Raw genomic sequence first — 13,258 nt, 5'->3', positions numbered from 1 at the left:
CCAAAATACCAACTTTGAGCAAAATTCCACATGAGTATCTTTTTTTTTTTTTTTTTATTTAAAACAAAACAACATTTTCATTGAGAAACTGCTACAATAAAAATGTGACAAATTGTATTTACTACTGCCTTCCACCCTGCCTTTTACAAATAGAACCCCAAATCCCCAGAGATAACTTTATCACCTGCTGGGTACCACGTTTCCCTGTGGATATCAGAGAGAGCAAGCACTGCAGGCTCTTACCTCCATGTAGGACTGTTACAAACATATCTGCTGATAACCTAAAAAAAGAAAGCAGTGAAGAAAGCAACTACAGTTTTTTTTTTTTTTTCACTACTACATTCTACAACAGCCAGCCACAGTGACCTGCAGGTGCTCTGCACTGTTTGTGTTTTCTGAAAGCCCCTTCCAAGTATCAGTAAAGCACCTAAATTCTCCCAAGGTGAAGCTGCAAAAGAACTCCAACAAACCTTTCGGTTTTGGATCCAGCAAAATGAGTAGATGAGGGCCAAAAAAAGACACCCCCTGCAGCTCCTCTGGATCCACCAGACACGCCTGTCAGTGAGAAGCAAACCTGAGAGCTTCTGTCTTGGCTCCTGGACAACCACTCTCTTCACACCCCCCGTGGTTATGCAAAGGCAGAAGGAGCAAACATGGATTTGTGTCTAGGAACCAGGAAGGAGCAGGGTCACAAACCTCTCCACACATAAGCAAGTCAGTAAATATTGCAGTGAGAAGAAAACAGGCTCTGCTGGGGGAGCTGAATCCCACCCAGGGGGGTGTTGCCAAGGGACTGTGCTGGCTCACAGTCAGCAGATCTTGTGTTGCTGCTCCTCACCCGGAGCTGAGGAGTATTGTGAGGATGGAGCAGGTGATTCTGCTCCTGTTCCACAGAAACAATGCCCCCTCCCTTCACAGCCAGGCTCTCCTGCCCTCACAGGGACAGGTCAGGAGGAGCAGAATGGTAGGAAGGATGTTTTTTTTCAGTTGGACTTCAGCAGCTACACCGATCCCTGCAGTCACTGCTACAGGAATAATTTAATTGTCTTCTTTGCTCAGAAAAATCACATCTGTAGAGACCCTGAGGGTGTCTGCCAGTAGAACTTACTGAGATCAGCATGAGTGTACTGAAAACATGTAGAGATGCTGGGCAAGCTTATAAAAGTGTGGCTCTAAAATACTTGAAAAAGTCACAGACATCCTTCATATCAGAGATCACAAAAGCTGTACAGAATATACTGTATATATGCCATCTGTGGTCCTATGTTTTCTGCTTTACTGACTTAATAAAGAGAACTATAAAATCAGTGACATCAAGAAGCTCAGCTTCCTTCTCCACCTGACAAATTACTGATAATCCAAGACGAGTGTGAAAGTATTTCAAGGTTAAGCAAACAGAATATGGATTACTCATGATGCATTTGACCAAATACATCCTTAATTAAATACAAATCTACTGTGATATTTCAGGTAAAGCAGCTCTGTCCTCAGACACACACACACACACTTCAGTCCAACTTTAGTCAGTGCCAGGGATAAGGTTCCTCAAGGAAGTGAGTCGGTGGTTATTTTACTGTGCAGAGGATGAAATGCTTCTGCTTCTGTCTCTTCAGTCCTGTGAGCAGTGCAGCTCCTCTCCATGCCAGCAGCAGAGCTTCCTCCCTGTCTGTAGCTCAGAGGAGGGCTGAGCTCCCCACGCTTGTTTGATGTTCGCTGTCTGTCAGAGAAATTCAAAATGAGGGCAGAGTGGAAATGCTGGGCCACCCCTAATCCACAGGGCACAACCCAGGCCAGGACCCACAGCCAGCACTGATCCCTGCCCAGGGACTCGAGGGTCTGTTCACATCCAGGCCTTTGCAAACCCCCTGGATCTGAATTGCAAAATAATGCAAATGATCCACCCATAATTACACCAAACCCACACCATTATTAATTTCAAACTCTGAGCGTCACAGCCTAAAAATTCAGCAACTGCTTGAGAAAAATGTTCAGTTCAGAAGACATCCTGGTTATTTTAACTCTTCATTTACTGCTATAAGCCAGTGCACATGAAGAAAACCAGCTGCCTTACTCTCATGCTGGTAAATTGGTTCCTAAGATCGCAGATCCTGGCTGTACAACTTTCCCCAGAAACCTTTCATGATGACAACAAATCAATAAATTAATTCAGTGGAAGGAAGAAGGAAACCAATCTATATGTGTGAATTAGGCAAGCATTTTTGTCTGCTCATTGACCTTCTGATGAATTCTTTCTAAGGAACTACAGCAGATATTGGTGCTTATCGGGCACCAAGAAATAACTTCTCTACCTGGGAAATCTTCTATCACAAACAGAAACTGCAGTCAGACTAAGATTTATTACCTGGATTACCAAAGTCTGAAGGTTCCTGCAGATTCACCAAGGCTTGCTTGATCTCATACAGGGTCTTGGCAAGGGGAGAAGCTGCTACCAGGCCCTCCACCTCCAACTCAAACAGATAAGGCAACTGGAGATCTAAACCTTGGAGAAATGGGGATACTTTTAAGCCTGAAGGAAGAGGTTTTTCATTCCTGGATGGCTACAGGAAGGAAATATTGCACTGAGCAGAGAGAACACCCAACCAGAGGCTGTGGGGAGCACAGAACTGATGGTGTAGAATCTTCCTGACCTCCCCATATTGGAATTTAATTAGTGTAATGAAAGGACTTCACTGAGTCAGCCCTCTTTGTGATCTCTGAAAGCACCCATGGCACTGCCCTTACCTTGCTCTTCACATCCAGGGAAGCTGAAAAAAGCATCTTTCCTGATGAAGAGCTCACACTGCTGAGGCAGCTCATGATCCTGTGGGATAAAAAAGGGCCCAAGAGTTAAAGAAATGGGAAAAACCAGCAGGAAGGTGAAAGATGGGACAACAACAGACACCTGCAACTCACCTGCCCTTCCACTACTTCTGATTTATTGTCACTGGCCAGGCTGCCCAGGGAGGGCACAACTTCCAGTGCATCCTGTGCTTGGACCTTGTGCTCCATCTCTCCTTTCACAGCTCCATTCCTGCAGGGACCATTCCCAAGCAGCACTTCCAGAGCTTTCATTAACTCTCTCACTTCCTGCCATGGAGCACCTAATGAACCTGATAAACCATTTAAATGGGCTTCAGCAGAACCACAACTACACCCAGAACAAAACCAAGAGCAGGAACCTTTCTCTGGAAATGTCACCAGGTGCCTCACATTGTACAACATTTCCCAATAAATGTGTGTTTGTCTCTTCCTGAGCTGACAGAGAGGAGAGGAGAGCTCTCCTCTCACTCAACTGAGATGAAGACAGACAGAACAACACTGAAAGACACAACCTTGTGAGATCTCTGTGTGTTTGAGCCAGCTCTTTTTTTTTTAACCTGTTCACTCTTGCACTCTGGGCCTCTCACCTGGCTGGAAGGTGTTGCCACAGTGCTCAGCACACTGTTCAGCAGCCTCTGCTGCCCCTCTGCTGTCTGCAGGTTTGTGCCCACAAATCCTTTGCCTGGCAAAGGTTTTCAGGGTGTCAGGGTCTAGTGCTTGCACCATGTCCTGTTCACAGAGAGCAGCAGTGTTATACTCTGTTATACTCTGCTAGCAATGTTACACCCTGCAATCCACCCATTCCACATTCTGCCTCCCATATAAAACCTATTTAAACTATACAAACTATTAACTAACTATATAAACTAGATAAACTTAACTATATAAACTATTTAAACTATATAGAACTGGTTTATGCCAGAATAACGTACTGGAAGGACTAAGACACACCCCTCAATAAACTCTGGCTTCAGGGGGACTATTTTTCTTACAAATGTCACGTTTCCAAGACACCCTTCCCTCAAATCTTTCTTCCCACTGACCACAAGGCTCTGAAGGTGGTGGCTGATCCCGTTGTAAAAGCCCAGCACATCCATCCTGTGCTTTGCCAGCTGGGATGCCACGTGCAAATTCTGGTCCTCCAGCTTGTCATAGAGGGTGCGAACGCTGAAATCCTCCAGGACCCTCCGTGCCAAGGGCTCTCCTGAAACACAAGGGCTCACACTCGCACTCAAACGCTGGCCACGGACTTGATTTCCCAGGGGGGACAACAGAATTCCGTGCTCTGTGAGGAAGGAAAGTGGATGAGGCGGGAGGTGGCGAGGGGGAGGGTGACAGAGCGTTACTATCAGCTCCCGACTCGCCCAGGAAACTCAGGATGCTGCTGCTCTCAGAGCTGTTCCCAGCACCACTTCCTGCTGCCATCTGCTGTTCCCTCTCAACACCCCAAAATTCCCAAGATGAGGTCATTCCCAGAAAGCAAACACAGCCCAGGAGTGACTTTCCTTCTGATAATAGAAGGACCAGCAGAAGCAGCCAAGGGAAATATTTGTAAAGATTTTATTTTCTTTACCAGTCATTTCAGTTTGCTGCCGTTTCTTAGCGCTGGGAATTCCTCTCCTAAGGGAAAAAACTCCCCCCCCATTCCAATCAGAGGGGTTACCCTGCCTAACTGAGGAGACCAAAGAGATCCAGAAGGGCAGTGTGTAAATGTGCACACACACGGGAGTGCACAGCCCCCAAAGTGCCTGTGTGACCTCAGGGGTGTGCCCTGGGTGAGCAGGGAGCCAAATATCATGCCAGAGAGTTAACACAGGACAACAAAGTGGGCAGTAAGTGGGAAGAAGCCAGCTGGGGTTGGCCCAGCACTTCACCTGCATTAGAGACTGTTCCTTTCTCTCCAGAAGCAGCATCTCCTCCAGAGCCACGAGGACCAAGCATCTGATAAAACTGAAGGCTAGAGGGAGTGACAGAAGAGGGTGAAGAGCACCTCATTCTTCTCAGCAATATCAGATCCTGCAGCACCACCAGCCCAGCTCAAGCAGGAGGACAGATTTCCTGTCTGGACTTTCATACCTACCATGCAAAGGGGCTTTACCTGTCCTTAAGGAGGATGTACTCTGGTGGGATGTGTGGCTCACCCAGGCTCCTCCAGCGTGGCTTCCAGCCCTTCAGGGGGCTGCTGGCAGAGCCAGCAGGCTGGAACACTATGGCCAGGGTTGTCAGCACCACAACGAAGGAGCCCAGAACAAAGAGGGTGGCTGGGGAAGCAGAGAGGGATGGCAAGAAGATGAGAAACATAGAAACTCTCGTGTATCCTGCCCAAACCCAACCCTGAGCAGCTTTCATATTGATTACAGGGGCTTCTGCTTTCCCCCTGTTGGTGTTGGTGCATCAGGCCAGGAGCAAAGTGTTTTCTGAGGGGACACAGCCAAGGATCACACCTGCAAGCCACACTTTCATTTCTATTGTTTACTGATGGACTGGTATGTGCAAAGCACTCACACAGAGGCCTGGCTTTGAGGAAAGACCTCAACTGACCTCGTGTTCAGCCTTCAGTCAACTTTCAAATGATGTATTTAACTTCAGTTTAGTTTATCATGGAAAACACGGTGTCACTTTCTGCTTTCCAGCCAAGGAAAACAAAACACCCTCAATTACTTGAATTCTTCGAGCAGGGTGTGGGGTGAAACACAACTGCTCCTTCCCTCTCTCACCACTTGAGCTCCTCCACAGGCAGGTTCTTGGCTAGAGAGCAGTGAACTTTGGGGAACTCCACAAGAGAATAGGATTAAAGCTGACAAAGCCAGTTGTTTGATGGTGTTTTCAAAGAAAATGCTTCTTTAAACACACTTCAAGAAGTACAAGAAAGGTCACAGCTAAGCCTCAAGGTTGGTGTCCCAGTGTTTTGGCTGTACCTGCGATAGCAGCCCAATTGGGAGCCAAGTTCAGACCCTGTTGCTTCAAAACCCCATGTCTGGCCAGCTGGAACAGAGAGGAGGGCTGGAAGGGCACAGCTCTGGGGTCACAGCTCACGTTGGCTTCATTCACACTCACAATCAGGAAGCGCTCCTGGACAGTGCTATCCCTGAAAACATACGTGCCAGACTCCAGGAAAACATGGGCAAACCTGAAAGAGGGAAGCCAAGAAGGCCCTGGGTTGATCCAAGTCTCCTTTGGCCTCCAGCTGCGATGGTGGTAAAGAAACATTATTTGAACACATATTTGATGTTTTCACTGCCAAGGAGCTACTGATTCCATCCAAGGCTCACTCCCAAATCCCAGGATAGCACCCAGGATTGGGGAGTGAGTAAACACAAGCACTGTCATCCACAGCAGGCATTACCAGGAGAGGTTGAGGTGAGTCTCCTGGACGAGGTGGTTTAGCCTTCGAAAGGGTCCAAAATCCCAGCTGGGGTTGCTATTATAGAGATGCTGCTTCTGATACACAGGGTAGTGGCTGGATGCACGATCTGGGAAGTGAAAACCATGAGGTAAGCCCCTGTCAGAGCCCAGACTGCAGTTCTGGGATCCCCTGAAGGCAAGAGAGCAGGGATGGGAAGGGATGTGCTCACACAGGCAAATGTGGAGTCACTGCTCTGAACGGGTCTGGACACACAGATCTGCAAGATCCAGCAACACTCACCCTGGGAATCGATGCTGAGCTGGAAAAGGATCGTGTCTCCTGCTTCCAAACACACCACAGGGTTGGGAACCAGGGGCAAGGCCTGGGTATCTTTGGAGGAAGCCCTCTGGAATCGATGACCTTTCTGCAGCAGCTGACTTGATGGAAAATCTCCTGCCAGGCAACAGAACAAACCAAAATGGATCCTACAAAATGAGCAGCATGTGAAGACACCCAACCCTTGGCAAGAGCTATTTATTTTGTGCCTGTGGGCAATTACAGCTCACAAGGCCAAATTCTGCTCTCAGTCACACCACCCCAATTTGAGGAGCAAATGAAATCAGGAGCCAGCACACAGCTGCCAACAGATTTGCCTCCAAATGGGGTTTCTCCCTAGTTCTTGGAAATCCAAAAGCATCCTGCAATCTTTATTTGACCCATTCCCAGGGAGCTAACCATGCAGTCAGTGCAGTTCCTCACTGTTTAATCCCAGTCAGAACAAGGTATCTCCCTACTTTCTAAATAGTTTGGAGCATCTGATAATAAATTCCCACTGTGCCAACTTGAAAGGAAACAAATGGCTCGATCTGGCTGGAATTCAGGTTCACTCTCAGGGGCTCTCCAGCCTTACCCATGAGAAATGCATCCAGGACATCTGTGCTGGAGACAATGAAACCCAGCACTCCACTGGGGCTGAACAGGACCAAGTGCACCCTCTGGCTGTTCTGCACGTGTTCATCCGGGCCCAGGACATTTGCCACTTCCTTTGGGAAGCAGAGGGAAACACTAGTCACTAATACAATCAGCACTGGACTCAGATCCTGGTTTGTGACCAGGCTTAACTGCAGCTGTGCAAGATTTCCCTAGTGAGGCTGTTTCCCCACAGTTCAGGAACTGTCATTTCTCTGTGAAGCATCAACCCTGTAACTTCAGGGCCCACGAGTCCCTTTAGCAGGGTGTGATGTCTGCAGAGAGCTCTCTGCAGACCTGCCTGCTGAGGAAGCAATCCCTTCCCCCCCCAAACCTACCCTCACTTCTCCTTCGTTCATCCTCAGGAGCAGCTCCCTGTTGATGCCAAATGCCAGGGAGATGCGAGGGGCTCTCAGCAGGCACAGCTGGTCACAGAGCTCCTCAGCAGAGATGTACTGCTTGCAGTGACAGCTGCCAAGTGGACAAAAGGCCCTGATCAGTCGTGACCCCTGAGCTACAACACACTGAGGGTCAGGATAGACCCAGTATCCTACAACTTATAACACGTGGGGCTACTTTATGTCCACGGAAAACAGAAGGGAATGAACTCCTTGTCCATCCCATCAGTACCTTGCCTGCTATTCAAGGTCAAAATGTGACTCCCCTCTCTCTAACAGTGTTTGGTTGGTGTCTAATAGTGACCAGCTTAGTCCTGTAACAGAGCATTACACACCCCTCCCTAAAGTTCAGCTTTAAGAACAGGGTTGACAGAAAGACAGTACAACTTTAACACACTAGATTTCTGTGTAGCCCGTGTCAGGAGGAGATTTTCCAGTGCAGAAAGAGAAAAAAGAGTGATAATTGTACAACCAGAAGGAGATCCAGTGACAGGGGAGTTGGAACTTTGTGATCTTTAAGGTCCCTTCCAACCCTCACTCTCCAGGCAGAGGAATGGGGCAGGAAAGGGACTCCATCAGTGGAAACTCTCCCAAAAAAACACCTCCCACGGCCCTGCCCCGCCAGGAGCTCGTGGGGTCAGTTGGTAAGGCAGTGAAGTGGTGGGTAATGAGGGGCTAAGTGGACTCACATGCCCAGCTCTGCGTGGAGCTCTCCCCCTGCCCTCCCGCATGCCGGGGAGCAGTCGTGGCGCTCGGGGACCACGCAGCGTCGCGTGGCTGCCAGACGGACCTGCCCCGGGGCACAGAGCTCGTCCACCTGCAAATGCAGCACCCACACCACGTGGGAAAAAACCAGGCAGCACGTCAAACAACCCAGAGCACCCCCAGAATTCCCTCCCTCCCCGCCGCTTCAGATGTTCAACATAAAGAGCGTCTGTAGCTCTTCTCTGGTGTTTTGACAGCTCGTCTAATTACTGCCCAGCAAAGACTTGGGCTGTCTAACAGAGGACAAGTTTTATCTCTGTTCTACAGAAATCCAGTCCAAAAAGTGAGAAGCACTGACTGAAGTTCCTAAAGCAACCTTTAACAAGGTTAAAGGACAGCTTGGAAAATATGGGAGAAAGAACCACGGCAATTTCCCCTCCCATCCAAATCCCTCCTGCAAGCCTGATGAGGAACTTCATATCAACAGTAAGAAGGCTTAAATTCCTGCATTTGTCATCTGTGTGAGACAGTGCTGCTCCCCATTGCCCTGGTGTGGAAGTATCCTTTGCCTCAACGCTTTATGAATTTAAATTTAGCCTCATAAGGTCCTAGTAAAGAAATCAAGTGCCATTATAGTACCAGGAAGGGTCAAAGGCTTCAAAAAAATCCCCCCCCCCCAAAAAAACAGTTAAAAGGGCTTGCTTGTGTCTTCAGCCCAAAGCACTGCCTGGGCCAACTACTCTCCCTCTCCTGCGCAAAATGATTTTGTTTTGAAGCCAGATTTTACCTGAGGTCGACAGTCCTGGTCGCTGTTGCTGTCGGGGTCTTTCTTGCCTCTCTCATCATAGTAAACATATCCTGCCTGGCAGATACAGGAGGCATCTGACTGCTGGAAAGCCCTGTTCAGCCCATGGCAGGTACAGCTGGTGGCACCTGAGAGGAGAGGTTGGAGAGGCTGCACATGCACTGAGCAAGGCACGTGCACTCTTCACTGGGCACAGCTGCCTACCTTCCAGTTTTCCACCTTTTTCCCACTTTTCCATGCCCTCAGCGCCCAGTTTTGGCTCAAAAGCACACCTACACTTAGCACAAGCTCCCCAGTTCAGGGCTAAAGCACTCCTGGTGAAGCTCCACTGCTTCCAAAGCAATGATAGAGCAAGAATTAGTAGAGCTGCTCATCTCTTCCTTCCCTTAAGGAGCTCAAATCCCCTCGGCTAACAGAGTGTAAGAGAAACAAAAAGACAGCTTGGAAAACTGAATTCTTTTTCTGGGTGGGACAGAGGAAGAGCAGTTGGGCACTGGCACCCTGAGGATGGCAGGGCTTGTGATAAATCACGAAACCATGTGAGGCAATCATGTTTCTAGGTGATTTCCTTACTAGTCTTTCTCTTAACAGAGGTGGAATTTCACTCACACACACACACAGAGCAACTCACCAGGCTGAGAGGAAGAGGAGCTGCCACAGGGGAAGCAGGCAGGCTGGGCAGGGAGGTGGTTGAAGGTGCCAGCAGGACAGGGCTGGCAATCCCCTCTGTGCTTCCCAAAGTGGCTGCTCCCGTGGGTCCCCGGGGGACAGGGCAGGGGGGCCGGTGCCAGGGAAGGGCAGTAGTGGCCTCGAGGACAAGGCTGCTGGTGGTAGCTCTCACTGCCTGGAGAAAAGGCACTGCTTAGGGACCCCAACAAGTGCTAAGAGAGGGGCAGAGACCACCTGCTTATCCCCCTTATACACAAATATATACATATAAATACACATATCTGTATATAAAAATCCAGTGGCAAATCCACGTGGCAGCCCACGGCAGGGTGTTATAACTGCAGAGGGCTCAGAGCTTTGCCCACACAGAACCGAGAGCTCCCTGCTTCCAGCCTGAGCTGCTGTTCCTTGCCCCACTCCCCCAGGTACCTGGTGGGCAGAGGAAGCCAGCTGGGCAGGGCTGGCAGGGGGCTGTGAGCAGGAGGGCATTGCGGTAGGTCCCTGCAGCACAGACCCTGCAGAACTTCTCCCACGAGTCCCTCAGGCCAGGCAGGGTCAGGGCCATGGACCCTCCTTCACACGGCACCGGGTGGGCACTGCCAGGGGGGCAGTAGTATGGAAACACACACCTGGAAGGCAAAACAAGGCAGGGAGAGGGGAGAAAGCCTCTAAAAAACCAGTTTGATTTCTGGGCTCAATGACCAGTGCAAACAGGGGACAAAATAATAAAAATGGTTCTCATCTAATTCCAGGCTCAAGCTAATTAGCAGAAATCATAAATGGCCCCATACAGTCTCAGCAGTCACCAAATCTGGGACTGCAGTTCCAAAGATCCCTTTGCTTTTGCACAGTGCACAATGACTGTGCTTTAGGTTCAATCCCAGGCACAAATCTGAGTTTTTAGGGAAGTGAAATCTGGCTGCATCAACACTTCAGGTACTCACAGCTGCTCAGGGCTGTTGTATGTGGAGGATCCCTCGGGGCAGTGGTACCCAGCAGGACACACAGAAGGCTCACCTGTGAGAGCACCACAGTACAGGCCAGGCCTGCAAGGCTTGGGATTTACTGAACCTGGGGGGAAAAGGGTGAACAGTGATATATAATGTGACATACCCAGAACACGAGACCCTGCTGGGGAGAGGAGGAGCAAGGGGGTTTTATTAAGTGTCCATAAACATTATTGCTCACAAAAGGGCACAGATCTGATGGAAACCAGTCTGCTATTTAGCAGAAAACGCTAACACCTCAATGTGTAGCCGTGCATGAAGATATCTACTCCTTTGCCAGGCCCAGACAACTTCCTTTGGCAACCTCAGCTAAACGAGAACAGGAAGGGAGGGCTGGGAGTGACCATGTCCTGGGAGTGCTGCTGCAAGAATGGGACCAGGGTCACTGCTAAATGCCATGGCTGTGCCTGCTGATCTGCCTGCTAGTCTAAGAAAGGGCTGAGAATAAAGGAAATTAAGAAAACCAAAGGTCCTGTCACCTGCTGGGCATTCATAGCCAGGTTTGCAAGGCACTCCCTGGGTGTTGGGCAGCCCTGTCTGTGCCGGATCCGGGCAATAATATCCAGGTGAGCAGGGATCACACTCTTCCAGTGACTTTGCACCAGGCTGGGTCCTGGAAGTGCCAGCTGGACAAAGGAAAGTGTCCCCTTTACCAGGGCACCAGTAGCCAGGGGGGCACGGATAATCCTCAAACCGTGTCAGACCTGTGAGGAGGAGAAAGGAGAGAAGAAAGCGAGGCCAGGGGGAGTTTTGGAGATAATTGCGGGTGTGACTGCCTACCTCACCTCAGGGAGTTTTCTAATGAGCTCTGGAGGTGGGGAAGGGCTGGCTGTCCCCTGGCACTGACCTGACAAGGGGCAGTGGTACCCTGGAGGGCAGGGCTGGCAGTCGGCCGGGCTCCGAGCCCCCGGCTGCCTGCGGAACGTCTGCGGGGGGCACTGCCGAGGGGCCACGAGGCTGCCGAGCTCACTGCCATTCCCCCCAGAGCAGTAGTGTCCTGGTGGGCATGGATGGGCCTGGGAGTCCCCTGGCAAACAGAAAACAAGGATTCAGAGAGTCGTTTTCCACGTGATCGAAACACCTTTGTTCTTCTTGTGACCTCCTGGGCCCTTCCTAAGCTACTGCACTGTCTGTCTGTTCATAATCCACCTCCACCATCCAAAGCACCTCTTCTGACAGGGATATTTGGAGACTGGTTGTGATCTCAGGCTCTCCAACATTTGTGGTTGCTGGAACAGCATGTTGTATTAACACTGTTAAATACCTCTTTTCTCTGCAGACACTAGAACTCATCACTAGAGTGTCCCACAGTGCCATGTCTGACCTCAAATCCAGCCTCACCAGGTTCAGGGATACACACAGCTCTCTTAAAAAGCAACTCCCACCCCTTCCCATCAGGATTTACCCCAGAGTTCCAACCTGCTTTGCACCAGTGTCCTGGTGGACAGGGCAGGCAATCCTCCCTCCTCACAGCCCCTGGAAGATCTCTAAGAGTGTTGGAAGGACACGGTGTGGGCACCTCAGACCCCTCCAGGCAGTAGAAACCTACAGAAAGGGATGGGAAAGAGGTAAAAGTAAAATGTGCAAGTCACAGAATCAAACAGGTTGGAAAAGACCTCTGAGATCAAGTCCCACCCATGACCCAATACCACCCTGTCAACTAGACAGAGTCCTCCAACGACAACAATGTCTGAGCAAGAATCTCCTCTTGTTGCAGAATGACCCTTTACACAGCTGCTGGGAGGCTGCTCTGCACACAGAAAGCCGAGCCAGAAGCCTTCAAACTCTTCTGGAGGAGCAGCTCAGCACCATAAATTCAAGGTGCCTTTTTGGTCAGGCACGCAGATTTGTCCAAAAGGTGTAAAAACAGAAGAAACCAACAAGCAACGGCGATTTAAAAGGAGGGGATCACAGTCTATTATGCAAGATAACATGTTTTTCGGCTGGTTAGAAGCAAGCCAATAATTCCAGACCCTAAATACCCCCCGAGGTCCTCACTCACCTGCAGGACACAGCCCTGCACACACCTGGCCCCAGCGACACCCGGCCAGGAAGCGCCAGGAGAAGCTGTGGCCCTGAGGAGCAGCCTGGGAGCTCCCAGCCAGGCAGAAATATCCAGCAGCACATTTCCCCTCCAGCTGCCCGTGCCTGGAGCAGAGAGAACAGCAAGAGTCCACATACACTCCCCCACTGCTGCTGATGTGGGGCAGAAGCAGAGCAAGTATCGATGCAGTGAACTCTGCAATGAAAAATAACTTCTTACACTGAAAGGAGAGACAAAACAGCTCAGTTTTTCCATATGGAGATGACTAAAGTGAGCCAGACACTTCTGAGTTCAAGTTCCATAAACATGAACTGCTTTAGATGGATTTGTGCTTAGCACCCACTTATCAGCACCAACCAAGGATGTCAAAGTGAGAAACAAGCCAGACTGAAATGATTCATAACCTGCAGTAGTGACCAGGTAAGCAAGGCAGACATTCCTTCTCATTCCAGAGGCCAGTCATGTTTCCAGGAGTGAAGGTGCCTTCAGGACATG

General features: G+C 49.8%; 1 protein-coding gene across 1 annotated transcript; it reads right to left on the bottom strand.

Annotated features, from left to right (window-relative positions):
- Positions 1–1,010: 1,010 nt before the first annotated feature.
- Positions 1,011–13,258, bottom strand: LOC114059519. The gene is made up of 23 exons (XM_027888058.1): positions 13,168–13,258; positions 12,722–12,867; positions 12,139–12,264; positions 11,567–11,746; positions 11,373–11,423; positions 10,657–10,783; positions 10,142–10,341; positions 9,675–9,887; positions 9,026–9,171; positions 8,223–8,350; positions 7,474–7,606; positions 7,077–7,209; positions 6,467–6,619; positions 6,167–6,293; positions 5,739–5,950; positions 4,919–5,081; positions 4,695–4,777; positions 3,864–4,024; positions 3,408–3,549; positions 2,914–3,101; positions 2,743–2,821; positions 2,363–2,500; positions 1,011–1,717 (listed from the first exon to the last, which is right to left on the bottom strand). Exons 1-23 carry the CDS (start codon positions 13,224–13,226, stop codon positions 1,674–1,676), a joined length of 3,132 nt encoding a protein of 1,043 aa, XP_027743859.1. The 5' UTR covers positions 13,227–13,258; the 3' UTR covers positions 1,011–1,673.

The sequence above is a fragment of the Empidonax traillii genome, unplaced genomic scaffold (assembly GCF_003031625.1).
Source record: "Empidonax traillii isolate 1590-97213 ecotype Southwest subspecies unplaced genomic scaffold, ASM303162v1 scaffold230:size732421, whole genome shotgun sequence".
Taxonomy (NCBI): Eukaryota; Metazoa; Chordata; class Aves; order Passeriformes; family Tyrannidae; genus Empidonax; species Empidonax traillii.
This window is presented reverse-complemented; position numbering and strand designations above follow the sequence as displayed.